General features: G+C 34.0%; 1 protein-coding gene across 8 annotated transcripts in view; it reads left to right on the top strand.

Moving 5' to 3' along the window:
- Nucleotides 1-25074, top strand: part of DMXL1 (Dmx like 1) — a 152681-nt gene that overhangs the window by 40562 nt on the left and 87045 nt on the right. For all 8 annotated transcript variants that reach the window (XM_054589917.1, XM_054589921.1, XM_054589919.1 and 5 more), the window contains exons 8-19: nucleotides 763-952; nucleotides 2186-2354; nucleotides 5378-5590; nucleotides 7980-8233; nucleotides 8336-9014; nucleotides 9100-9221; nucleotides 11679-11768; nucleotides 11849-11951; nucleotides 16540-16659; nucleotides 16948-17166; nucleotides 19993-21678; nucleotides 22924-23031. In XM_054589917.1, coding sequence (XP_054445892.1) covers nucleotides 763-952; nucleotides 2186-2354; nucleotides 5378-5590; nucleotides 7980-8233; nucleotides 8336-9014; nucleotides 9100-9221; nucleotides 11679-11768; nucleotides 11849-11951; nucleotides 16540-16659; nucleotides 16948-17166; nucleotides 19993-21678; nucleotides 22924-23031 — 3953 coding nt within the window. The remainder of the gene's footprint in view (nucleotides 1-762; nucleotides 953-2185; nucleotides 2355-5377; nucleotides 5591-7979; nucleotides 8234-8335; nucleotides 9015-9099; nucleotides 9222-11678; nucleotides 11769-11848; nucleotides 11952-16539; nucleotides 16660-16947; nucleotides 17167-19992; nucleotides 21679-22923; nucleotides 23032-25074) is intronic.

The raw sequence follows: 25074 nt of genomic DNA, 5'->3' as shown, positions 1-25074 counted from the left end.
CCTTCTGCTGATCATTCATTTTTAATCAAATATGTTTGAATAAGTGTCTACTACAGGATATTGTAACTTTCTTTTCCTCTTTTCTAAATTTGCTGAGTGTCCCAGTAAGAGGTAGTTTTGTTGACAGAGTTTCAACCTTTAAACTCTTGATGCTTATAGAGCTTATTAATATATGTGCAGTTGGTTTTGCTTTTATTTTGTGGGGTTTCAAGACAGTAAATTCACCAAAAATCAAGAATGACTAAGGAAGGAGGTAGCTGTACTTATTTTATCATGAATTTTCTATTCTTGCACTTGACTGCTTTGGGCATATGTGTTAGGCAAGGAGAGGATAAGTGTACTAGTTTATGTAGCCTGCTAGTGACTAGTGTGCATATGCGTGTATAGGAAGTAAAAATAAAGCATTATGAAATTCAAATAACCATCCACTGAATAGATTTTTTTAAATAGATGTGGTTTTCTTTTGCTTACTAAGTGATTATATCATGATTTTAGTCTTCATTGTTTAGTGGTAAGAAGAATCTTAGATTATTGAAACAAGAACTACTAAATTCTAGGCAGAAAAGAAATAGGTTAACAAGTATTTGATGTAATGAAATCAAATACCCACTCGATTGTAATGGTTTTGACTAAATACATTGCATAAATGTACCTTGATATTTTCTTAATTGATACCTTAGTTGTGTACATTATAGAAACATTATAGAATGTGGTACTGTATTAAATTTATATTTTTGCCTATAAAATCTTTTTATTTCTTAGGGCTTCTGTATGTAATGTACTGTTGACTTACTGCAAAGATAATGTGTGTCGTCTTTGGGTAGAGACATTTTTACCAAATGATAGTTTACTATATGGAGGAGAAAGCAACCATTGGACTGAACCAATTAATTTAACAAATAACTTTGAGAGAAATGCTTCTAGTAAAGAACGAGTTCAAAACACTTTAGATGTGAGTATTTTTATTAGATGTTATTTCCCACAAGTTTTAAAACCTTTTGTACATTGCTTTTTTGTAACATTGATCCTAATTGATATTCAAAGTCATATAGATAGTTATAAAACATGTATGTCTTAGGAAGATCTCAGAAAATTTTTAGTTTTATTTGATTTAAAAAGTGTTCTTAAGGATTTGGTCTAGAACAAAACTACTTATAATTCTGAAGTTAGTATTAGCTCTACTGATGATAAAAAAAGGATGCTTACCCTTGTCTTAGCTAAAATAACAAAGTAAATTAAAATCTGAGAAAGCAAAGCTGTGACTGTAAAATTTATTTATTTATTTTTTTGAAGAGTTTGGGTGTTTTGTTCTGTCTTAATTATAGGAATGATTAGTTTGTCAGATTCTGTTCTACAGTTATCTTTAGGGCCCCTTTGAAGTTGGAGTATTTATTTTATTAAGTAGTGTAGAAAGTAAATTCAGTTTTTGATGTTTGTGTTAATTGAACATAACCTAGCAATACCGATTATTTTTATTATTTTTCTTAATATTGAAAACAGGAAGTGATCTAAAAATGATTTATCTTTGAATGCTTTGTATGATTAAGAACACCTATTTTTCAAATTAGAACAGTATTGTAATGGTTCTGATTATTATTAAATATATAATGCATGGAGACTCAACAGCTAGAATCTGATGATTCTTGTCTACTTTTAGACCACGGGTTCTGTATAAGCTATTTTATCATCTGAAAACAACAGTAACAATATTTATTGAAGATAGCAGTATTTGCAATGTCTGCCTTATGGGTCAAATGTGATGATCTCTGAAAATCCTTTGTAAATTATGAAATACCACCTAATTTATTATGGTAATATTATCCCATGCTTTGTGGTCATAGGGAGTAAGCTTTGGATACAAAGAAAACAGCATACATATACAGAGACATCATTGCCTACAGATACACTATTATAAACTTTGCCTTTAAGTTCAGGAAATTAATTACCAGAAAATAAATCAAATAAAAATTGCAGCGTATTGTGTGATAGTTAAGAGTCAGGCAGTTTAAGTTCTAAGCTTCTTCAAGTTTCAAATTTGCTATACAAAACTGCTGAAAAATATTTGTACATATAAACTCATCTGAAATAGAATATCTGTAATGTCTAACAATCATTATGTAACCTATACGTATATCTTTATTGACAATATAGGCATCAGTTTTACTTTGTTGATTCATTCACACAGGTAAATCTGAGACATTTCCGAAGAGGCCGAAGGAGATCTCTTGCACTTGTAGCACATACCGGATACCTGCCACATCAGCAGGATCCTCATCATGTCCACAGGAACACTCCACTGCATGCCAATGCACTTTGCCACTTTCATATTGCAGCCAGCATCAACCCAGCCACAGGTAATAAAGCACTGTTCAAAAAATGTTTTTGGAATTGAGTAGATTGGTTTTATAACAAATTAGTTATACTTTCAGTTATAAATAGGTAAAATATTGGAGATGACTTTCTTAGTTAAGTTTTCATTATAGCCAACTTGCTGATTACACAAAGCGAGGTTTTAGTTTATTTGTTTGGTCCTTAAGGCTATGATTTGGTTTATGATTTAAGATCTTGATAAGACATTTAGATTCTTTATTAGTTTATTCTAAAGTTGAGATTTGAGCTAATACTTAACACAGGTTAACGTCACAAGAGTAGTGCTTTATACTTATTGTATAGTTGTTAAAATAAAACCAGTGTATTTAGTACTTGATCTTTGGAGCCATTTCATAATTAGAACAGAAATATGTGGAAGTTGTAACTGGGAGAATTAAGAAACTTATTTTTCTAGTCAAATAAGTACTGTTAGATTGACAGATCTAGAATATCTGAATGGAAGAATTTAAGTGCTCATCATTTTAGTAAATGGTGACTGCTGGGGGGAGGGGGTATAAGTGGACTAACTGGTAATGGAAAAAAATATTATAAAGATTAAGAAAAAAGAATGAACACCTCCCCCAGCTGATCACATTTGGAGCCTTTAAAGTAGAACCTTAGACTATTCCCGGGGGGGAAAAATGAAAAACAGTATTTGCATGTGATTAATGCCATCTGTAAAGAAAGTGAAAAGTAAAAGCCATTTTTCACCTCTATCCCACCCTAGTCCTTCTCCCCAGAAGATCAGCACTAGTGATGAGTTTTTATGTATTTAGGGATATTCTTAAGTATAAATTTAGCCCACCTATTTTCATATAGCACAGTTTAGCTCACCTATTTTCATATAACACACTGAATTCTTTAAAGAAATATAGCTATAAATGTGGTCCATTAGTTACTTGAATAAAAATGAGGAGTGCTCTGATAAGTTAAAATGTAAAGATACTTGTGGTAGGAATTAAGAGTATTTGATGGTTCTCTTAGCTTTTATTTGGTAGACAATAGTCCCTGCTCTAAAAGAATCCATGAGCCAAGGAAATGTGAAGGGGAGAATATTGATTATTTTTATCAAAAAATTATATAGGCTTGGAAAATACCATTACCTTTATCAAAATATATACATTGACAAAGGTTATTATACCCAGAGGCAATTCTAAGGTCAGTAGAATAACTTTGAGTCTATATTGAGTAAAAGACAATATTCTGAGAACATAAAAAGCTTGAATTCTCACTTTAATGGAAAAGGTTAAGGGATTACAGAAAAGGAAACCCTTAGTTTCAATGTAGCATCTCCTTGACTACCTTCCTAAAAACCTTTCTTAGCTTGTAGGTCCCTAAGGAAAAATCTCTATGTGTAGAGCAAATCAAAGCAAAATATTATTATTAGCAGTTAGAATAGACCCTATGGAAAATTCCTATCCCAAAATTAGAGCTATTGGAATGACCCTTCTGGATACTCTTTCTTATTTAAGGACAAACTTTCAGAATTGGCTTCATTTATTTGCCCATTAATAGAAATAGAAACAGGAGAAGAGCTCTAAGAGATGTTCTCTTAGTTCTAGTTCTTATATCCTTTCCATGAAGATTTCTCATTTAAAAAAATGACTTTAATTAAATGCTTTAAGGTCAGAAGACAAATGAAATGTGAGGTATCTCCTCCTCCCCCCTCCTTCTCCCTTCTCCATCCTTCTTCTTCCTCTTCCCCTTCCTCCTCTTCTCCCTCTTTCCCTTCCTCCCCTTCCTCCTCTTTCCCTGCGCCCCTTCTCCCTCTCCTCCCTCTCCTCCCTCTCCTTCCTCTCCTTCTCCTCCTTCTCCTTTCTTCTCCTTTTCCTTTCTTCTCCTTCTTTTTTCCTAGAATGCTTCAGCTAAAAGCCAGTATTAGTTCCTCTTTCTTGTGAACTTACTTAACAACTAGGCCTGTGGTCCACTAGAGGTGTTGTTGATCTCTTTTGGGTTGATTGTAAATCAAAAATGAGTAAATCCTACCCAATATAATTCTTGGGGGCACTCTCTTAAGCCCTAGCATTAGTGTGTTTTCACCTAGGAACAATGGAATTGGCAATTCAGTGCCTCAAGGCTTTTACTGAGTTTTTAGTCTGCCAATATAGGGACTGAAGATAGTGGTAGGAACTGGAGATACAGGGGTGATCAAAACTGGTGTGATCCTTGCTCTCACGAAGCATAGAATCAGTTTACACTCCTTCAGTCCATTTCAGCCTTTACTGTTCAACAGATAACAGCATGAGCTAAATTTAGATGTGATTTAATATGATAGACAAAATTTTTTTGACCTTTAATAAGGATTGTCATTTGTCATAACTTACTTTGAATTCAAACTTTAGTATGCTTAATTTAGCAAGTATTTCAAAAGTAATACCAAGGAAATTTTTTTTTAGGCTGAGTTCGTTTGTTTTGAATGCCTTTCTGAATATAAGAAGGGAACCTCAATTTCTCTTTCCAGCTTTAATCTTGATGCTAATAAATTAGCAGGGTCTATCTTAGAATTAGATGGATGGGTCATTAAAAAAGTTAGTATGCCAGTCTATTAAGTAAGAAAGAAAGTTGTTGCTATTAAGATAAATCACTAGTTCTTTGACATTATATTGGTAGCATTTGCATGGTAGTTCAGATTAAAATAGGTTTCTTATCAAAGTGTGTGTGTAAATTAAAATTTTCCTGTTAAGATATCTACAAATAATAGACATTTCTTATGAGAATATTTTTTAGAATTAGAGAACATGTGTATAAAAATAAATTAGGCTCTGTGACACAGAATATACAATTTTAATTCCTTTATAGGTATGTTAAATTTACCACTTATGTCTGCTATCATTAATAATAATTGTTGGCAAACATTATGTTGGGCATATTATTTATAGGTTAAATAAAATATATTACAGATGTTTAAAGGTAAATTTAACAGTGCAATAAAAATGTGAGACCTGGATGTTTTGTATGCTAGAATGATAAAAATTTGATTTTTGTTTTTTATTGTTGTTCTTTACAGACATTCCACTTCTTCCTTCTATTACATCTCTAAGTCTAAGTGAAAATGAAGAGAAGAGTGGACCTTTTGTGGTACACTGGCTAAACAATAAAGAATTACAGTTTACTTTGTCCATGGAAGTCTTTTTACAGCAAATTAGAAAAAGTTTTGAACAGCCGTCTTCTGAGGCCAGTGTAGAAGACTCTAATCAGGCAGATGTAAAATCTGATGAAGGTAAAGCTTTAAGAAGGATGCAAAATGTAAAATTTGTTGAATATAGCAGATTTTTGTATTAGGGTAACACTAGCTACTGCCAGAAATAAACTTCAAATTGCAATGGTATACTACCATTTTGAACTAGCTCATTGAATAATTTATTGTAGATGTTCCTATTCCAGGTAGCTTTCTTCCACATGGTGAGTTAGGAACTCAGGATTCTCCACACTTAGGCTTGGGTCAGCCCCTAGGGCCTTGCCACTTAAAGGACTATCTGTGAACTAGCAGCATTGGCATTACTTGGGAGCTTGTTAGAAGTGCACAATTTAGCTGCCAAAAGCGGCTGAACAGGAATCCATAGTTTAACAAACCCCAGGTGATTTGTATGTATATTAAAGTTAGAGAAGCATTACACTAGGGGCTTAAACTCTTCTGCAGTTCCCCTTAGTCAGACAGAAAGGGAGAGAGAGGAGAAGGTATAGCTATTTCTTAACTTTGACTCAGAGTTGGCACATATCACTTTCTCCTTTCATTATAAAGCACTAGTCACAGGGTCCTTGTAGTCCTTGACTGGGTAGCCAGACATTCTAGGTTAAGGACTAGGAAGCACAAATTTGTGATGGCCAACTAGCCACCTCTGCTACAGTTTGTGGGTAATAAATGTTTTTGCTTTTAAAAAGTTTTAATTATAAGATTGTACATGCTCATTAGGAAAAAGAATCAAATGTAATAGATAAGTATAAAGTTTCCGTATGTTTGAGTGTCTTTCTAAATTTATTTTTTTCTTCCTACAAACATATTTATATAGGCAGGGGTTTTTTTTGTTTGTTTGTTTTTTAACTTGGGAGTTTGGCTTTAAACAAAAGTTGTGTTTTGCAGCTTGCTTTTTAAATTCAGTATGGAAACTTTTCCATATCTTTTTTTTTTAAGTTCCTGAGTATTCCATGTCAAGAGAAAACTTTAGCATTTCCTTTATTGATGGACATTTAAGTCAATTTAAATTGTTTTTCACTATACTGATAATGGTACAGTGATACATCTTTTCAGATTTATGTGCATTTTTCTATAACATAGATTCCTAGATGTAGAATTGCCAGAGTATAAACTTTCAAATTTCAGTAACTTCTGTCAATTTTTTAATTTAACTTTTAAATGCTATTTTTTAGTATTTTCAAGTGTACAGCATAGTAACTTCTGCCGAATAGACCTCCAGAAACATTTTACCAGTTTATTTATTTTTTCACAGTCTTGCCACCCCTGGATATTTTCTTTATATTACTCTTGCCAATAAATACAGGGAGAATGGGATCTTGTTTTACTTGGCATTTTCTTGAAGCATATTGAACAGAATTATTTTAACCCTTCTGTGGTTTGTCGTTTCGTGCCCTTTGCCTGACTTTCTATTGCATTATTTTTCTTTTTTTAAATGTTTATATGTCTTGACCAATTTTTAAAATCTGGTCAACAGTCTAACATTTTTTAGTCTTTTTAAAGAAAGTCCCTCTATTCCTAAAGAGGAATGGGGCCAGGGTTTTTGAAATAGAGGTTAGGATATACATATTTACCTGTATTAAGTTGGTATGCCAGCTTATTTTATTTTTATTTACTTATTTATTTTTTTTAAATCCTCACCTGAAGATGTTTACTGATTTTAGAAAGAGAGGAAGGGAAATAAAGAGACAGAAACATTGATTGGTTGCCTCCCATACCTGCTCTGACCAGGGATCAAACCCACAAACTAGGTGTGTGCCCTGACCAGGAATTGAACTCACAACCTTTTGGTGCATGGGACAATGCTCCAACCAAATGAGTCACCTTGCCAGAGTGGTACCAATTTTTTTCTGATTACCTGTGTGTTGGAGAAAATCTGGAAATTGTTCAGTATAAGTGTATTCCTTTAAACCGCTTCTTTAAAATGTATCAGTTATAAGTACCTACGCCTGGAGGATAGCTAGTATAGCAGATTCAGGTTTTATAAATCTGATATTATGAAAAAAGTACAAATTATATTTCAATAATATATTTAAAAAATTCAGCCCAGAATTATAGCCCCAGTTTCAACTGCCTCATTTTACCATGAGCAAAACTAAGATTCAGAGAAATAGTGTGTCTCACTTTTGAGTAGTTAATTGTGGCACTGGGTTTAGAAACAAGTTTACCTCTTTTCCAGTCCAATAATAGCCCTTCTACCAGTAATCTACTGGCTCAGTCCTATAGGCCTTCTGATTACTTCATTAATACCAGTGGCCTTATATTCCTGGAACAAAGTTATTTTTAAAGGAGAGCCCATTTCTTGTTTATGAAAGCTATTATGTTTTTCATCTTGAATGCATTTTTAAAGATATTTCTTAATTTATAGTAATAGCTTGATTGTATTTACTTGGTTCATGAACCCTTTTGCTTATAGAAACCGATGAAGGTGTTGATGATCTGAAAATAAATCATGAAAAGAAGGAATTGGGTGGTGATAAAATGGTACCAGACTCAAGTTTTGTACCATTACCATCAGCTGCCATTGATCATCAGATTGAAGTACTTCTGTCTGAATGGAGTAAAAATGCAGACATGCTATTCAGTATTCATCCCATGGATGGCTCATTGCTGGTTTGGCATGTGGATTGGCTGGATGAATACCAGCCTGGTATGTTTCGTCAAGTACAGGTACTTGATCCTATGGAGAGCTACTTGTTAAATGTGGGTACAGTTTTGTAATAATTCTTTGTATAAGTTCATACATTCTAATGCTTACTTTCTTAATTCTAGGTGTCCTTTGTTTCCAGAATCCCTGTAGCTTTCCCCACAGGTGATGCGAACTCTCTCTGTAAAAGCATAGTAATGTATGCCTGTACCAAGAATGTTGACTTGGCTATTCAGCAAGGGAAACAAAAGCCTTCTGGCCTCACACGTTCCACATCAATGCTTATCTCTGCTGGTCACAGTAAATCAACTAATAGCTTAAAATTAAGTATTTTTACCCCTAATGTAATGATGATTTCAAAGCACGCTGATGGCTCTCTGAATCAGTGGCTAGTCAGTTTTGCTGAGGAATCTGCTTTTTCTACAGTTCTTAGTATTTCACATAAATCCAGATATTGTGGTCATCGCTTTCATCTTAATGATTTAGCTTGCCATTCAGTACTACCGTTATTGTTGACAACATCACACCATAATGCATTAAGGACACCAGATATTGATAGCCAAAAACTACCTTATGATGCTTTAAATACGGAAGATTTGGCACAACAGAATAAAAGCACCGTTGATGTAACATTTCAGGACCCCAAATCAGTTTATAGTGAGCTAATTCTTTGGAGAGTTGATCCAGTTGGGCCATTGTCTTTTTCTGGAGGTGTTTCTGAGCTTGCCCGGATTAATTCTCTTCATGTTTCCGCATTTTCCAATGTGGCATGGCTGCCTACTCTTATACCCAGTTACTGTCTAGGTAAGCATTCTGATTTTTCTTTAATAATTTTAGGTTTTTCTGACATTTTTGCTTAAGGATTTAAATGTTCATAAATACTTTGTAGGTGCATACTGCAACTCTCCTAGTGCATGCTTTGTAGCAAGTGATGGACAATATCTGAGATTATATGAAGCAGTTATTGATGCCAAGAAGCTTCTATGTGAGCTTTCCAATCCTGAAATTTCTGTAAGTAAATGGCTTTTAAAATAAGCATATTATATGATTTTTTAGGTACTTAATTTATACTTATTGGGCATGTTCTAAAGTGACTATATAATTGTATTATATTACATGTATTATAATTACATGTACGTTTTTTATTTTATTTTTTTCATAATTGCATGTATCATTACAGGATTCTAAGTTCCTTTAAAAAGAAACCATTTCTTTTATTTATGCAGAAGTAAAGTCTTGTGCCTTATAATATGTGTTTCTGTAATAATTTTTGTTCAGAGATAAATGAGAACTAATGGCAGTATACTGTGGAATTTATGTTGGTTCATTTGCAGTTTTTTTGTTTTTATTTAGGTAAGGGGAGCTGGAATAACAGGAGTGGGATTTTAATTTTAACCAAGAAAGATAAAAGCTCTCAGCTTTGTTGTATTACAGGCAGGAGTCCTTTCAACACTATTGCAAAACTTTTGTCCTGTTACAGGCAGCACTTCTTCTTGTGCCCAGCTAATAGCAACCCACCATCTGTATTGTTTCAGAAGCTCCTGCAAGCCAGTATTTTCACATTTTGGTTCTGGTATTTTAAAATATTCCCTGAGTTATCATTCAGCTATACTGAGCTTCCTGTTCAGGAGATTCAAGCTGTCTCCTCAGCTCCCAATTAATGTTTTTGTTAATGTCTTGCTTACAAAATTGCATAGGTATCAGTGGTCTGCTCCAATTCTGTTTTATTCCTAAGTTTTTAAAAATTTTTGATGCATAGTATTACAGAATAAAAGTTCTTTTCAAGCCACATATATAGCATTTTAGTAGAAACAATATATATATTGAGGGCCTTCTATTTTTCAGAATTGTTTTAGGTGCTGGAAATGTTGATGTGACCAAAACAGAAAAAGTCAGAGCTTATTTTCTAGTGAAGGGATATAGGGGGAAAAGGTAAAAATATATTAATAAATTCCATAGAGAGCAACAGTGTAGTTAAAGTAGTAGGGAGTGCCAAGTGAGATGCTGGTCAGGGAAAGCCTCACAAAAAAAGTGCTACTTGAGTAAAGACCTGAAGGAGATGATGGAGCTAACAATGTGAATGTTTAGAGGAAGAGTATTATGGGAGAGGAACAGCCAGAGCAAAGATCCTGAGTCCAGAACATGTTTGGTATGTAAAGGAGCTGCAAGGAGACCATTGTGGCCGGAGGAGAGTAAAAGAGGCAGCAGGAGAGTAGTCTGGGATGAGTCAGAAAATTAACCTGGCCATACTATATAAGGCTTCATTGGCAATTGTGTTAACTTTAGGTTTTACTCTAAATAATATAGAACCCTTTGAAGAAAATGTCAGAGTGATATATGATCTCAGTTAGGTTTTAAAAGGATCACTCTGATTGCTGTATAGATTAAACAAGGGAAGCAGAAGTGAAATTGGACACAATCAGGAAGCTATTACAGTAATCCAAGAGAGAGCCAAAGGAGCTTAGAATGGTAGCAAGTGGCAGTGAGAAAGACAGTAAGAATTCGTCCAATCTGGATGTGTTTCGAACAGTGAATAGTTAGTATCAAGCTGGATATAGAGTTGTGTGAGAAAGAGAGTTTGACTCCCAAGGTTTGTGGCTGAGCCCTTGGGAAAAATGGAATTGCCTCAAGTTGAACCAAGAAGAATGTATAAGAGGCAGATTTTTTGGAACAGGTTGTATTCAAGAGCTTGACTTTGGACATGTTAATTTGAGATACCTGTTTGACAGCTAAGAGATCCAGTAGGCTAGTCTCTGGAATTTAGACAGAGGCTGGTGTGAAGATATTAGTTGTCAGAATTTAAATTTAAATTTGTGGAACTAGATGAGATCACTGAGAGAGAGAATATAGTTGGAAATTAGAGTGATAGAAGGACTGAACCCAGGGCCATTCCATTGTTAAAAGTGGGATGAGTGTGGTATACAATGGAAGGCAAGTGGAGAAAATTATTTCAAGGAAGATGGATTGATCACCAGGATCAAATGTGCTGACAGATCAAGTATGATGAAGATTGAATTTAACAATATGACCTTGACTACAGCAGTCAGGACATAAGTGGCTCAAGAAATCAGCATACATACTTAAACAGTTTGTCAGCTTGTATCTTTGGCTCCATCCTTCTCACCTCATAATTAATGCTTAAAAAGTATTGATTTTTAGAACAGTCCCATGAGATTGAAGTCAGTCTTTCACATTCATGGATATAAAACACTTTTTTCCCCAGTACAATTACCAAGAGTTGCTTTTGTCTTTCTGTGTACCAACTAAACTGTCATTCTTACTCATTCCTATGTAATTCCTTAGTAAGGTAAAGTCCTAGAATGTTTATATGAAAGAGACTCGAGAACTTACTTAGCTACAATCAAACATACTTATTATTGATTTATTATGCCTGAAATTTCATATTTTCGTTCCTATTTTTTAATTTAATTGTTTAATAAAGGAGATAATCCATTTTTTTAAAAACAGAAATACGTTGGTGAAGTGTTTAACATCGTAAGTCAACAGTCAACAGCCAGACCAGGATGTATTATCGCATTAGATCCCATTACAAAACTTGTAAGTATTATTTTTCTGGCCACTCAACATTAGGTAAATAACATATATGTAAACTTACATTGCTTTTTATTTACCTTCAGCAAGGCAGAAAAACCCAGCTACTTCATGTTTTTCAAGAAGACTTCATTTTGAATAACCTTAAGAAGAAAAGTATAGCAAAAGACAGAATATTATCTGATGAAGGTAAAGATGTATTTTTTATGTATTTAGAAATATACTGTATGGTATGTTAGGCAGTTAATAAAAATAAATTGATACAATGTTTCATATGATCAATATGAAGTTAAAATTTTCCCGTGTAGGTTTGTGACATTATTTATCGTAAATACCAGAATCTTTCTTTATTTTTTTAAGTAATTTTTTTATTATGCTATTGCAGTTGTCCCAATTTTTTTCCCCTTTGCCCCCCTCCTCCCAGTACCCGCTTCACTCCAGCAACCCACCTCACTTAGGTCATGCCCATGGGTCGTGCATATAAGTTCTTTGGCTTCTCCATTTCCTATACTGTTCTTAACATCCCCCTGTGTGTTTTGTACTTACCAATCATGCTTCTTAATCCCTGTACCTTTTCCCCCATTCTCACCTTTCCTCTTCCCTGCTGATAACCCTCCATGTTATCTCCATTTCTATGATTCTGTTCCTCTTCTAGTTGTTTGCTTAGTTTATTTTTGTTTTATTAGAGTCAGTTGTTGATAGTTGTGAGTTTGTTGCCATTTTAATGTTCATAGTGTTGATCTTCTTTTTCTTAGATAAGTCCCTTTAACATTTCATATATTAATGGCTTGATGAGGATGAACTCCTTTAACCTGACCTTATCTGGAAAGCTCATTATCTGCCCTCCCATTCTAAATGATAACTTTGCTGGTTAGAGTAATCTTGGTTGTAGGTCCTTGCTTTTCATCACCTTGAATACTTCTTGCCACTGCCTCCTGCAAATTTCTTTTGAGAAATCAGCTGATAGTCTTATGGGACCTCCTTTTATAGGTAAGTGTCTCCTTTTCTCTTGCTGCTTTTGAGATCCTCTCTTTATCTTTAACCTTTGGCATTTTAATTATGATGTGTCTTGGTGTGGCCCTCTTTGTGTCAACTTGTTTGGGACTCTGTGCTTCCTGGACTTGTATGTCTATTTCTTTCATCAAATTAGGAAAGTTTTCTTTCATTATTTTTTCAAATAAATTTTCAATTTCTTGCTCTTCCTCTTCTCCTCCTGGCATCCCTATGATTCGGATGTTGGCACATTTGAAGATATCCCAGAGTTGTCGTCTTCTGTCCTCATTTTTTAAAAAATTCTGTTTCTTCATTCTATGCTGGTTGACTATGTATTTCTTCTTTAAGTTCCAAATCGTTGATTTACACCCCTGCTTCCTTCCTTTCACTGTGGGTTCCATGTGTATTTTTCTTTATTTCATTTAGTGTAGCCTTCATTTCTTCCCGTATGTGTTTGTTGTACTCAGTGAGCTCTCTGAGCATCCTTATCACCAGTGCTTTGAACTCTGCATCTGATAGGTTATCAGAAAATGCCTATCTCCATTTTGCTTAATTGTTTTTCTGGAGTTTCAATCTGTTCTTTCATTTAGGCGGTATTTCTTTGTCTCATCAATTTGGAAGCTTCCCTGTGTTTGTCTCTGTGTATTGGGTAGAGCTGCTTTGACTCCATCTTGGCGTACCTGTTGTAAGGGGCAAGCCTTAAGTATTTGCCAGGGTAGGGCAACCCACTTTGCCATTTCGTGTTACTGTGTGTGGGGAAGGGGTCTGAGAGGAAACAATGCCATTTGCTTGGCTCTCACCCCATATCCAGTTACTTCACTCACTCCCTGTATGCTACTGGCATGCTTCTAGCTGTTGCCCTGGTGCTGAATCCTAGAGTAGGTGCATTTGCGTAGGTTCCAGGACCCTGTGGGCCCTTTAAACTGACTCTCCTGAGAGACCAGCAGTTTCTTCCACTCTCCCAACCCCACTGGGTTTCTTTCTTTCTTTCTTTGTTTTTTTTAGCAGTCACATCATCTCTCTCCCTTCGCCCCCCAATTTTCTCCACAAGACAAATCACTGTCCTTGTTGCAAAGGATTAATTTAATTTAATTTTTTATTTTTTTTATTGTTCAAATAAATTTGTTACATTTGTCTTCATTTTCCTGCCGTCACTGATTTTTACAGTCAGGAGTTATGAGATGTTATTTTCCCAGTGCTGGAACCCTGGGCTGTGTGATCTCTTCTGGGACTGGGATGGCTCACTCCCCAGGTGTCCCTCCCAGTTTTTATCTGCTTCAGGTGAATGTGGGACCACCTGGTTCACTAGCTGCTGCTGCCTCGCCACAACTGGCACACTGCATTCTCTCTGTCCCAACTCCCCATCTTCACCCCTTCTACCCATCTGAATAAATATTTCTTCTTTATCCTTGATTGTTAGATTTACATACAGTTCGATTTTCTGTCAATTCTGGTTGTATTTTGTTTTCAGATTAGTTGTGATCCCTCTTACAGTTGTGAGGAGGTAAAATGTGCCTACGTACACCTCCATCTTGGCTGGAAGTCCAATACCAGTACCTTCTTATTCTTAATCAGGAAATAACAAAGAAATTGAAAGAGGTTTATCAATTATTTTTTTTAATAATATAAATTTTTTTATCATTAACACGAATGCTATTTGATGGGCAGGGTCCTTCCCTAACAACCTAGATAATGTGCACACCTATAATTTTAAGCTTTAAGTTATAATTTAGAAACTAAGTGTATTAATTAAGACAGTTTTATAATTAAACAGTTTTAAAAGTTATTTAAATACCTCCACTCAATATTTACTGTTTATTTGCATAAAGCAAAACAGAAAAAGAAAGGTAAAATGTCTTGGTCATCACTTTCAACTACAGGGCCAAACCAAACACAAAAATGACTTGCCTTATAAAGCAACCACATAGTGTGTACCAGTTCTTTTAAAAGTCAGTTATAAGCTTCAAGTAATATTAATAACTACATTTTTATTTGTTCCAGATTATATTTCTTATTCCTCGTGTACATTCTTTATTCTAGATGTTTTCTATTTTCCTTTTCCTTTGAGATGTACTTCTTTGAGTTCTGCACTTTAATTTCTCACTGCTTTCGCTTAGTCTTCTATCATTTTCCCTGAGAATTCATGAACTGTGCAAAAACACTTCCAGAGCTTTTATAACCTCTGAATATAATGATGGAAAGATGCTAAAAAATGGGAAGTAGAGATGTCAGGTACAGGATAAAGGGTTATTTATATCAACAAAATGTTCTTTATTTTTCCTTTTTTATATTAAGGTATTAATAAAAATATTAGTATTGTTAACAATATAACTCTCTGTAAGACTTTTTGGAGAAATTACTGTCCTGTGCTTAATGTTTAGCTTTGCTATGATCTTCATCCTTTCTAACATTTTCTTTTCCATGAATCTTCAATTTTTAATTTTTTTCTTTAAGTATTTTTCCTAGCTTTTCTTAAAATATTCACAGTTCTTACTTTTACTCAGAAATGGTTATCTTTATTATCAGAGTTTTCCAGCATATACCCAAGGAGTTATGTTTTCATCTTATTTTTCTTTAATGTCAAGAAGAGAAGAAATGTTTCACAGATTTTTTATTGTTGGGGCATTCTTCCTCGTTAGAAAAATTATTAGAAGTAGATTTAATTCTATTATTTTTTCTTTTGTTATAATCCCTTATCTTTCCTTTTCTCATAATTCTTGTAATTTAAATGCCTGACTCACCCAGAACACATTACTGAAGTTACCTTTTCATTTAGTCTCATAATATATTTATGGTTATCTTTCCTTCCTAGTGCTCCTTTGAAAACTTTTTTCCTATGCAATTTTGAAAGGACAAAATGATTGTACTTTAATAATAGTTGCTCTCTGATTTTCTTAATATGCTCTTTGATTTATATAGTTTCTGTAATATATTCTTTATATAATTTTGTGCATAATGAAAATAATTAAGAATAACTTGGATTAAAATTTAGCATTTTTAAAAAGATTATATTTATTTATTTTTAGGGAGGGGAAGGGAGGGAGAAAGAGAGGGAGAGAAACATCAATGTGTGGTTGTGTCTCCCGTGCCCCCGACTGGGGACCTGGCCCTGCAACTCAGGCATGTGCCCTGGCTGAGAATTGAAGTGGTGACTTTTTTGGTACCCAGTCCACTGAGCCACACCAGCCAAGGCAAAATCTAGCATTTTTTACAAGTTTTTTTCAGACAATAATGAAGTACTGATTTTATGATCTATTTTTGATAGATGCATTTTTTTTAGTTTATTTTGAACAACTTGTGTGCTGCATAAATTATGCAGTTCAACTAAGAAAAATTTTCTTGAAATATGTTGGATAATGACTGTATATCTTTAGGTAAATATCAGTAATAGGTCATTTCATTACAGGTCTTACTTATTTCAAAATATGTTTAGCAACACAACTTTCATCATGATATGTTGACTTAAAGTATCTATCACATAGTTCTTGTCTGTTCAGAAATTTCCTACTTAATATGTTTTAATCTATGTGGTCATTATGTTAGTGATGACTATATGTGATTTTTAAGCCTCTCAATTCAAAATTAATTTTAAGCATAGCATGCTTGTTAAAACTTTTTAAGTTAATACAAATATATGTGATGAAGAAGTTGATTCCATTCTATAATTCCACTTTGCATTTGGAACTGTAGATGAGAGTTTTGATTTAAAAAAAAAAGAGTTATTTTTTAATAAGTTGTCTTACTTGTTCATGTTGATAGTGAAAAATATTATTAATACCAACAGGCAGCTCACCTAGTGGATTTTCTGAAAAATTCTACCTAATTGTGATAGAGTGCACTCAAGACAACCGTTCATTGTTACACATGTGGAATTTACATTTAAAGTCCACTCCTGTCTTATTGGGTGAGTCTTTTTTAAAAAAAATTTAAGTAGGTTTAAATTAAATCATATATGATTAGAGAGTTCAGTAAATATTTTTAAAGCTATTCTTATTGAGAGATGATAATATAGTTTATTCAGTTATTAAAAAAGCAAAATGATTTTCTGATTTTCTTGTTATAAATAATCATTAATATTTTTACTTTTTAAATCTTCTGTAAGGCAGTTTTGGATTATGAAATATATCAGTTATAATGTTTATAGGGTTTCCCTTGCTCCCTCCAGTTTTTTATTTTTTCTTATGTTTTATAGATGAAAAAGTAGATACAAAAATATCTGAAGCAGTTTGGCAACCAGAAGAACATTATTCTTCTCCAGAGAAGATCCTATCTCCTTTTGCACAGAAGTATCAGGCTTGCAGAGCAAATCTTCAGAGTACCAGCAAGTTGACTCTGTCTTCAGAAAAGGTTTATAGCCAAGAGTTACATTTGCCAGAAGGAGTTGAAATAATAAGTGTTAAACCATCAGCAGGTTTGTAAATTTTGTGAAAAAAAGACTAAGTAAACTTTTTGTTATCCATGAGTGTTTACTAGGTATTTAAAAATAGGTGCAACTACCTCTTTTTAAATACACATGGAAGCAAAAATGGAAAGACTATCTTTAAGTACCCTAATTGAAAATTTCTCATTGTTTTCAGATTACTTCGACATTTGTCAGCCAGTAATAGTCTTAAATATTGATTTCTAAAACAAATTCTCATTATCCTTTTGTGAAAACTGAAAGTTTCTAGGACGGAGATGGTAATGTGGTTGCACCTTATTTGCCAACTTTGGTAACAAAAACCATAGTTCCTTAATATCTTGGTTCTCGAACAGTTTGGTTCTTGACCAACTTGTTCACTAAAAAAAAGCCTCAGTTATCAAACAAAATTTCAGTTCTCAGTTCTCGACCTCACAATTCCTTCATGCCCATGCCTGTATGATCAATCATATGTCTCTCGGGTGACAAGGAAGATTCTGTTTTTGAACAAATTGCTTCTTGAAGAGTTTTCCAGAACAAATTACATTCAAGAACTGAGGTTCCATTGCATTGGTTGTGCTGCCTGGAGCCTTGTGCTGTGAAGGATTATGAGTGTGCGGTTTCTCATATATATTTATTATCTTTATCTTAGGGCAGACATTCTCAAAATGTGGTCCCCAGACTAGCATCAGCATTACCTGGGAACTTGTTGAAAATAAAACTCTTTTGGCTGCACCCTAGACTTACTGAATCACAAACTCTGGGGTTTGCTTTACCAAGCCTTCCTGGTGATTCTAATGCACACAAAAGGAAAAGAACCACTTTTCTAGGATATCAAGAAAACCCAAGAAAAAGTCTATCTTCTTATCACTCAGTTCTTTCATTTTCATACTGAAAGTGTGGGTTTTAGTCTTTTCTACTTCTCATTTTTTTTTTTGACTGACTATTTTGAATACTTTTCTCATTGAAGTTAACAGAGCAGGGTATTAACAGTGTTCTGATGACATTTGCATTCTGTTTCTTTGTATATTTTAATAAAAGAGGCATCAGTGCAAGGAAGTTTAAAGTTTGGAAAAGAATGACTCTTGTATTAACACACTTTTAAGAGCTGTTATCTTTAGCCAGGCGGTATGATCTTCACTACTGTATTCCAATTAAAATAGTATGGCAAATGTAAGAGAAACTGAAGATATTTCTTAAAACAGCCCTTTTGTTTAACTTTGGTCCCAGTTGAGTTTGGGAGAAAAAAGATCTGGGGGAAAAAGAAGAAATTGTTTTGTTTGGCAACACAGTAGTATTTGGTATGGTAGTTTTCCCCTTATCCTGGAGGATAAGTTCCAAATCTCCCAAAAAGATGCCTGAAACCGAGCATAATACTAAATCTTACAAATACTATGTTTGTTCCTGTGTATACATACCTTTTCACTCTTCTTATGCTTTGGGGCCATTATTAAGTAAAATAAGGGTTACTTGAACACAAGCACTGCAATACCACAGCAACAGGTGATCTTATAACTGGGATGGCTGCTGAGTGACTAACAGTCTGGTAGCACACACAGTGTTGATACAGTGGACAAAGGTATGATTCATGTTCTATGCGGGCAGACCTGGACAGTGTGAGATTTCTTCAGTAGCACACTACTCAGAACAGCATGTAATTTAAGATTTATAAATTGTTTATTCCTGGAGATTTTAATTTGTTATTTGACTACTGGTAATTGAAACCACAGAAAGCAAACTGCAGATGAGGGGAGACTCCTGTAAATGTTTTTTCTTAGTCTTAAGAATTTCAGTCAAGACTGTTGGGAAGGATAAGCTCTTTATTTTCTCTACAGCTCAGAGAACCTAGTGGGGAATGCTAATTGTGTTCTATTACAATATTGCTATATTCCTTGAGGACTTTTTTAGGAAAAAACTATATTACAATTATGTCAAAATTGGCTTTTAAAATATGATAAACATTCCATATAACATTTCTTATAATTAGTAGTTATGTTAAATAACTTAGGACAGGTGTTGGCAAACTATAGACCACCTACTTGTTTTGTAAATAAGTTTGAGTGGAAGATAGCCACATTAATTTATTTACTTTTGTGTATGACTACTTTTGTTCTACAGTGGCAGAATTGAGTAGTTTCAACAGAGACCTTATGTTAGCAAAGCCCAAAATAGTGATTACAATCTGGCCCTTTAAGAAAAGATTTGCTAACCCCTGGTTTAGGAAATTAAGAGTATATGATTATAGTAAGCCCAAGAAAACAGTGTCCCACTTAGGAATCTTCTCAGCATCAGGCATATCAAATACTCCTCAATCATTGAGGGCCCATTTAGCACTTAGGTAAACATGGCCCATTCACAAATTACATTAAAAAATATTAAAAAAGCAAACAATAAGTGTTGACAAGTTTTTAAAACTATGTTGATATCTTTAATATGAAGTCTATAATAATAATGTAAAACCAGCAAAGAGTTGTGAAAAGAATATTGGGTAGAGAACCAGGATTAGAATTCAGGTTTTCTAATTCTGCCTTTGCCTAGCTATTCGATTTAGGCATGAGAACTTAACACATTTGGTTAAGGGTCTTTACCTGTAAAATTCAGGAATTGAACTAAAGTCTCCTGGAGTTCTTTCTGGTGTAGGTTTTGGTGATACTGTCCTTTTTACATACCTTTTGATGTAGTTAAAAGCTTTTTACTGATCTTATTGACCCTCAATCTAAATATAGACTGTTGTGTTGTTAACAGTAATTCATACAAAAGAGTAAAACCTTTAGTATGTGAAAATAGAAATATTTAACCCAATTTGATATTTTGTTAATGGATTATTTTCTTTTTTAGGTCATCTGAGTTCTTCTTCCATATATCCTATATGCAGTGCTCCCTATTTGTTGGCAACTTCATGCTCAGATGAGAAAGTAAGATTCTGGAGATGCAGAGTAACAGATGGAGAATCTGCCACATCAAATAATGGAAAAATGGATCTTGTATACATTTGGGAGGAATGGCCGTTACTTATTGAAGATGGACTTCAGAGCAATAGTAGTATAACTGTACCTGGTAGGCCTGTAGAAGTTAGCTGTGCACACACAAATCGTTTAGCAGTAGCATATAAGCAGCCTGCATCTAATAGTAGAACTTCTCAGGACTTTGTGATGCATGTAAGTATTTTTGAATGTGAGTCTACAGGAGGTTCATGTTGGGTCCTTGAACAGACAATTCATTTAGATGAGTTAAATACAATGTTGGATTCTGGCATTAGCATTGATAGCAATTTAGTGGCCTATAATAAACAAGAGGTATATTTATCCAGTAAAGAGAGTATCACATCAAACATTAAGCATTTAGTTCACTTAGATTGGATGTCTAGAGAAGACGGTTCTCATATCTTGACTATAGGAATTGGATCAAAACTTTTTATGTATGGACCCCTAGCTGGCAAGGTACAAGAACAGACTGGTAAGGAAAGCCTTGCTTTTCCTTTCTGGGAGAGTACTAAAATTGTGCCACTTTCTAAATTTGTACTGTTACGAAGTGTAGATTTGGTTTCTTCTGTAGAAGGCTTTCCACCTTTCCCTGTTTCTTTGTCCTGGGTCCGGGATGGCATCCTGGTGGTAGGAATGGATTGTGAGATGCGTGTGTATTCCCAGTGGCAGCCATCTTCTAAACAGGAACCTGTTATAAGAGATTCATACAATGGGAGCACTCCATCTATAATAAGTTTAATAAAACAGAGTAACTCATCAAGTTCTGGATTACATCCTCCAAAGAAAACTCTGACTCGATCCATGACTAGTCTTGCACAGAAAATCTGTGGAAAGAAAACTGCATTTGATCCTTCTGTGGACATGGAAGATTCAGGTCTTTTTGAAGCCGCCCATGTTATTTCCCCAACTTTACCTCAGTACCATCCTTTGCAGCTTTTAGAACTCATGGATCTTGGCAAAGTTCGAAGAGCAAAGGCCATCTTGTCACATCTTGTCAAGTGCATTGCTGGAGAAGTTGTGGCTCTGAATGAAACTGAATCTAATCACGAGCGCCGCCTTAGGTCTCTCACCATTAGTGCCAGTGGAAGCACCACCAGAGACCCACAGGCATTCAACAAGAGTGAAAATACAGATTACACAGAAATAGATTCTGTTCCTCCACTTCCTCTATATGCCTTACTTGCGGCGGATGATGATAACTCTTACTCATCTTTGGAGAGATCTAATAATCAGAGTACCTTAAATAACTCAAACCAGTTATCAAAAGAAGGTTATGATGAGCTTTTTCAGACCTCAACTTTAATGACTGATAGTAATGTTTTAGAAATGGATGAAGAAAATACAAAGCCCAGGATTATTGACCTTTCACAATACAGTCCAACTTACTTTGGGCCTGAGCATGCTCAGGTTCTTTCTGGCCACTTACTTCATTCTAGTTTACCAGGACTCAGCAGGATGGAGCAGATGTCTTTGATGGCCTTAGCAGATACAATTGCAACTACCAGCACTGATATTGGAGAAAGCAGAGACAGAAGCCAAGGTAAAACTAAATTGGGTACAGGATCAGAGGAAAAGCTAATGATATTTTGACTTATTTTCACAGAAAATCTAAAATAATATTTATAAAAATGAAGCTCATGAAAGTTTTTAATCATTACTAACTTCACAATAGTTTTAACTTGATTATATACTATTTATCCGATAAGTCATAGTACTCTGAAATAGGAGTTGAAATAAAAGTTGTAAAAAAATAATTATGCCAGTCGTATTTAATTTTTACCTAATTATCTGCTTAATAATATTAAAGATCCAACTGAATAATTTGAGTTTAGCAAAAGTTAACATTCTTATTAAATAATTACTTTGGATACCTGAAAATATGCTTTCTGCTTTATTTTCTCTCATGTCATAATAATTTACTATTGTTTGTCTTTTTAAATATTCATGGTTTCTTTTAAAAATTAGCATTAATATATACTCCTATCTAGAATAACAGAAATAAGCATGATGAAATTAGGTCTTTTCCTCCCCCAGAGAACATTTTTGTCTTCTTCATCTTCTGAGTTATGAACAAATTTGAATGTAGAATTTCCATCAAATCTCAAATAATATCCAAAATTAGCAACTCCAGCCAGGTGCGACAGAATGATATAAGCAGGCCTCACTCCTTGAACTATGCTTGAAAATAAAATACAGGGTAGATTTAAGAAAGTAATAATTAAAAATTTAAGAAAAATATTGGTCATGAATAGTGATACTTTAAGAAGTATTACTGGTAGATATTATTTTTTTATTGTAAATATGTTATAGGTGTTTTTAATTGTTGAAGGTACAAAGCAGTCCTTCCCACTGTATAACTATTTCTTTTGGTGTTAGCAGCAGATTATTAGAATGGGTATATGGCTTGAATCAAAATGGGAAATATTGTAACATATACCACAGAGAAGATTAAACTATTTTAAAATTTAGTTACATTTTAATTTAAGTATTTTTCAGATCAGAGGAGGTCCAATTATAAAAAATATGACAGACCCTCACTTAATTCATTCTCTCCTTTCTTATTTTCCAAAATATTTAACTACACTACTACTTTCTGTAATGTATATTTATATAGAAAAAAGATATTAGAAATATTTAAATGGTTAACTTGTTTCAGAATGAATGAAGTATTTGGTGCTGTGACATATGTTGCCTTCCAGAATTATTAGCATTTACTTGTGTTTTGCTGATGAAATATTATTTTACAAATAAAAATAAGTAACATTTTTTTCTTCCTTTTTCATAGGTGGAGAAACTCTTGATGAATGTGGGTTAAAATTTCTTTTGGCTGTTCGACTTCATACTTTTCTTACAACTTCCCTTCCAGCTTATCGAGCTCAACTCCTTCACCAAGGTGATTTTGGTAGTAATCTATTAAAAGGAAGTAAGGCTAGAAGAGAAGAAGAAAGACTTGATAACTTTTAACTTTGCTTTTGCTCAGATATGATAGTGATGACAAGTTTGACACATTCTAAATTTCCTTAATTTATTTTTAAAAGTGTTTATTTCCACTTAATTTTCTTTACTTATGCTATTGGAATATTTTTGGTAGATGGAAAGAGTTAATGAAGACGTAGAAATATGAAGCAATTGAGCAGTATTTTGTTTCAAGTGCATCATATATTAAAGGGCAATGAGTGTTATTTCATTCTCTTTAATTTCTTTTTTAGATGTTCTTCTTTTCTTTGTTTTGATAGTTATCTAAATTCAAATTATTTCCCAAAGTTGAATAACGTTTTTGTTATAGAAAAAGACACATATTCAATTTTTAATTGTTTTACAAAAAAGAGAGTATCCCTGAAACTACTGTTAATGTTAATGTATATTTTAGATATTAGTTTAATAATATCTTAAGTTACTATTATATGAGGTCTGTCCGGAAAAAGTCAAACCATTGTTAATATAATGGAAACAGCTTGTGTGACATTGGCATAACGTGGCAGCCAAGGAGAGTGGACTGGAATGTGCATGCATGAACAATGACGACTTCACTGTACTAGTCAGTGGGGGTTGTAGATGCCATTGAGTGAGTATATTTACTGTGTTGCTATCTCATTCAGAATGACTGTGCGAGTAGAGCAATGAATTTGCATCAGATTTTGCATTAAGCTTGAATATTCTTCCAAGGAAAGTTTTCAGATGATTCAGAAGCCCACAGCTATGGGCAACTGGTGATTGGCAGCTTCATCATGACAGTGTGCCCACTCATGCATCAAGTCTCGTGCAGTTTTTTGGTGAAACAGATCACCCAGGTGACTTAGCCTCCCTACAGCCCAGAGTTGGCGCCCTGTGACTTCTGGCTTTTCCCAAAGCTAACATCACCTTTGAAATGGAAGAGATTTTAGACCGCTGATGAGATTAGGGAAATATGATAGGGCAGCTGGCGGTGATTGGGAGAACTATGTGAGGTCCCAAGGTGCATGCTTTGAACGGGACTGAGACGTCATTGTCCTATGTACAATATTTCTTATATCTTGTATCTTCTTCAAGAAATGTCTCTCTTTTTCATAGTACATGGATGGATACTCTCTGGACAGGCCTCGTATACTGATAGGACTTCCCGAGTAACAGAAATGCTTTACTTAAGTTTAAGATAACTTAAACAGGATGTTTATTGGCTCACTATCCAGGAAGTACAAGAGGTAGAGCTGGCTTCCAGCATAATTGGCTGTACAGGTTTAAGTGTTGTTATTAGGACTCTATAAGTTAGCCTCTGTTAATTGGTCTCTGTCTCTTGATCTCTCTTTTTCTTTCTATGTTTCTCTTTTTCCTTTCCCTTCCTCTTTTTTTTTGAATTTAGCTTTGGAGAAGTGAAGCTTAAAATTCTAAGTCAAATTCTTTATTTATGAAAAAATACTTAACTTGGTTTAGAGATAATTGTAGTCTAAAAATAATATAGAATAACAGTCCATTCAAAGTATAGATCTTTTTTAAAATTTCTGTTTCTTTATTTTTATAGACTTGAGTATAGTGAGAATTTCAAATTCTTTTGCCCTGGATACTAGGTTAAAAACTTCAATCTATATATGTGAAAGCCACACCTTATAATTAATCATTTACTTCACTCATAGTAATATGAAACAAAATATACTGTGAAGAGAAAATAGAAGCTGAGCCATAAACACCCCATGTGGTGCCAGTAGGTTGAGAGAATTGCTGATGTAAATGATGCTGTATAAATATAAAAATACCTTCCTAATACGGTGATATGGAGTAATTATAGTTAGGATGTGCCAGGTATTATTCTAAATGCTTTAACAATATTATTTCTTTTAATCCTCACAACAGTGTAATAAGGTAGGTTTTATAATTATTCACATTTTGTAAATGAAAAAATTGGGGAATCAAGAGACTAAGAAACTTGCCCAAACTTATATAATTAATTAAGGAAGAGCTG

Source organism: Pteronotus mesoamericanus, unplaced genomic scaffold (genome assembly GCF_021234165.1).
Source record: "Pteronotus mesoamericanus isolate MK-2021 breed Mesoamerican mustached bat unplaced genomic scaffold, CSHL_Meso_final scaffold_167, whole genome shotgun sequence".
Taxonomy (NCBI): Eukaryota; Metazoa; Chordata; class Mammalia; order Chiroptera; family Mormoopidae; genus Pteronotus; species Pteronotus mesoamericanus.
The sequence above is the reverse complement of the archived record's forward strand: the minus strand, read 5'-3'. Positions and strand labels throughout refer to the sequence as shown.